The sequence below is a fragment of the Tupaia chinensis genome, unplaced genomic scaffold, assembly GCF_000334495.1.
Source record: "Tupaia chinensis unplaced genomic scaffold, TupChi_1.0 Scaffold138060_1, whole genome shotgun sequence".
Classification (NCBI taxonomy): domain Eukaryota; kingdom Metazoa; phylum Chordata; class Mammalia; order Scandentia; family Tupaiidae; genus Tupaia; species Tupaia belangeri.
In genome coordinates, this window is record NW_006197961.1 from 854,173 (window position 1) to 855,368 (window position 1,196).

General features: G+C 47.7%; 1 protein-coding gene across 1 annotated transcript in view; it reads right to left on the minus strand.

Moving 5' to 3' along the window:
• Positions 1–1,196, minus strand: part of CACNA1A (calcium voltage-gated channel subunit alpha1 A) — a 335,330-nt gene that overhangs the window by 76,258 nt on the left and 257,876 nt on the right. Inside the window, exon 26 of the mRNA XM_027776775.1 lies at positions 835–995. Coding sequence (XP_027632576.1) covers positions 835–995 — 161 coding nt within the window. The remainder of the gene's footprint in view (positions 1–834; positions 996–1,196) is intronic.

Sequence of the window (1,196 nt, forward strand, 5' to 3'; positions counted from 1 at the left end):
AAGGTCCAAGACTTGAACCATGGTCAGTCATATGGGAGCGTCCCGTCCAGTGCCCTTAGCCACCATGCCACCTGCTGGTCCCAGTGCCCAATTCTTTTTTTTTTGTTGAGGTTTTTGCTATAAGGCGTGCGCTTGCCAGAAAGGCATGTTTGTCAAGTCACCGGCAACAGGACTTGAACAGCATAGTCAGTCATGAGGGATCTGGTCCTTTACCCACAAGGCCACTGGGCTACCTTGAAATACTGGGTTTGATTACACGCCTGCCTTCGGCCCAGCTGGTGGTATTATGCCTTTCATGGGACATACATTATATAAATAGTAAAAATATTCTGGGGCCCAGCAGGTGGCATTGTGGTTAAGGTGTTGGACTCCCACATGGCTCACGGCGGTTCAAGTCCTGAACCTGGCAGCTTGCGTTCTCTTTCTCTTTCTCTCTGCCTCTTTCTGGTGAGCGTGTGTGCCCTGTTGCAAATTCAAAATAATAATAATAATAATAATGACACAATTGTAAAAAAGAAAAAATAATATTCTGAGTTTTGAAACACATCTCCTTGTAAAGGTTAAAAGTGAGGGACCGTGGACGTGTATTAACATCCCCCACTTGACAAAGGCAGGGACTGAAAAGTTACAGAAAACAGCCTGGACTCATCCCATAGTGAGGACGGTGACTCTGTTTCCAAAACTGTTTTTCTTTGTACTCTGGACCCACGCTGGTTGGAACTGAGTCCCTCCCAAGGCCCAGCACTCCGGTCTCCCAGCCCCAATGCCTCTGGCCACGCCTCCCCCTTCCTGCCAGGCTCTCCATTGGGGAGATCAGGGACAGTCAGGACCCACCGACAATCTTTCTCGAACTCCTTGGACTCGTCAGTGCAGTGGAAGAACTTCCCCTTGAAGAGCTGGACGGCCACCACGGCAAAGATGAACATGAACAGCATGTAGACGATGAGGATGTTGAAGACGTTCTTGAGCGAGTTGACCACACAGTCGAACACGGCCTGTGGGTGGAGGGGAGAGAGTGTGTGAGAGGGTGGGGTGGGGGGGCCTACCTGGCTTCCGCTGTCATGATCATTGCCACTTTTGATTTCTTTTTTATTTTTTTAAAGAATTATTTTTTTATTTAAATTTTTTTCACTCATTTATTTTAATTTGACCAGAGAGAGAGAGAGAGAGAGAGAGAGAGAGAGAGACACAGAGAG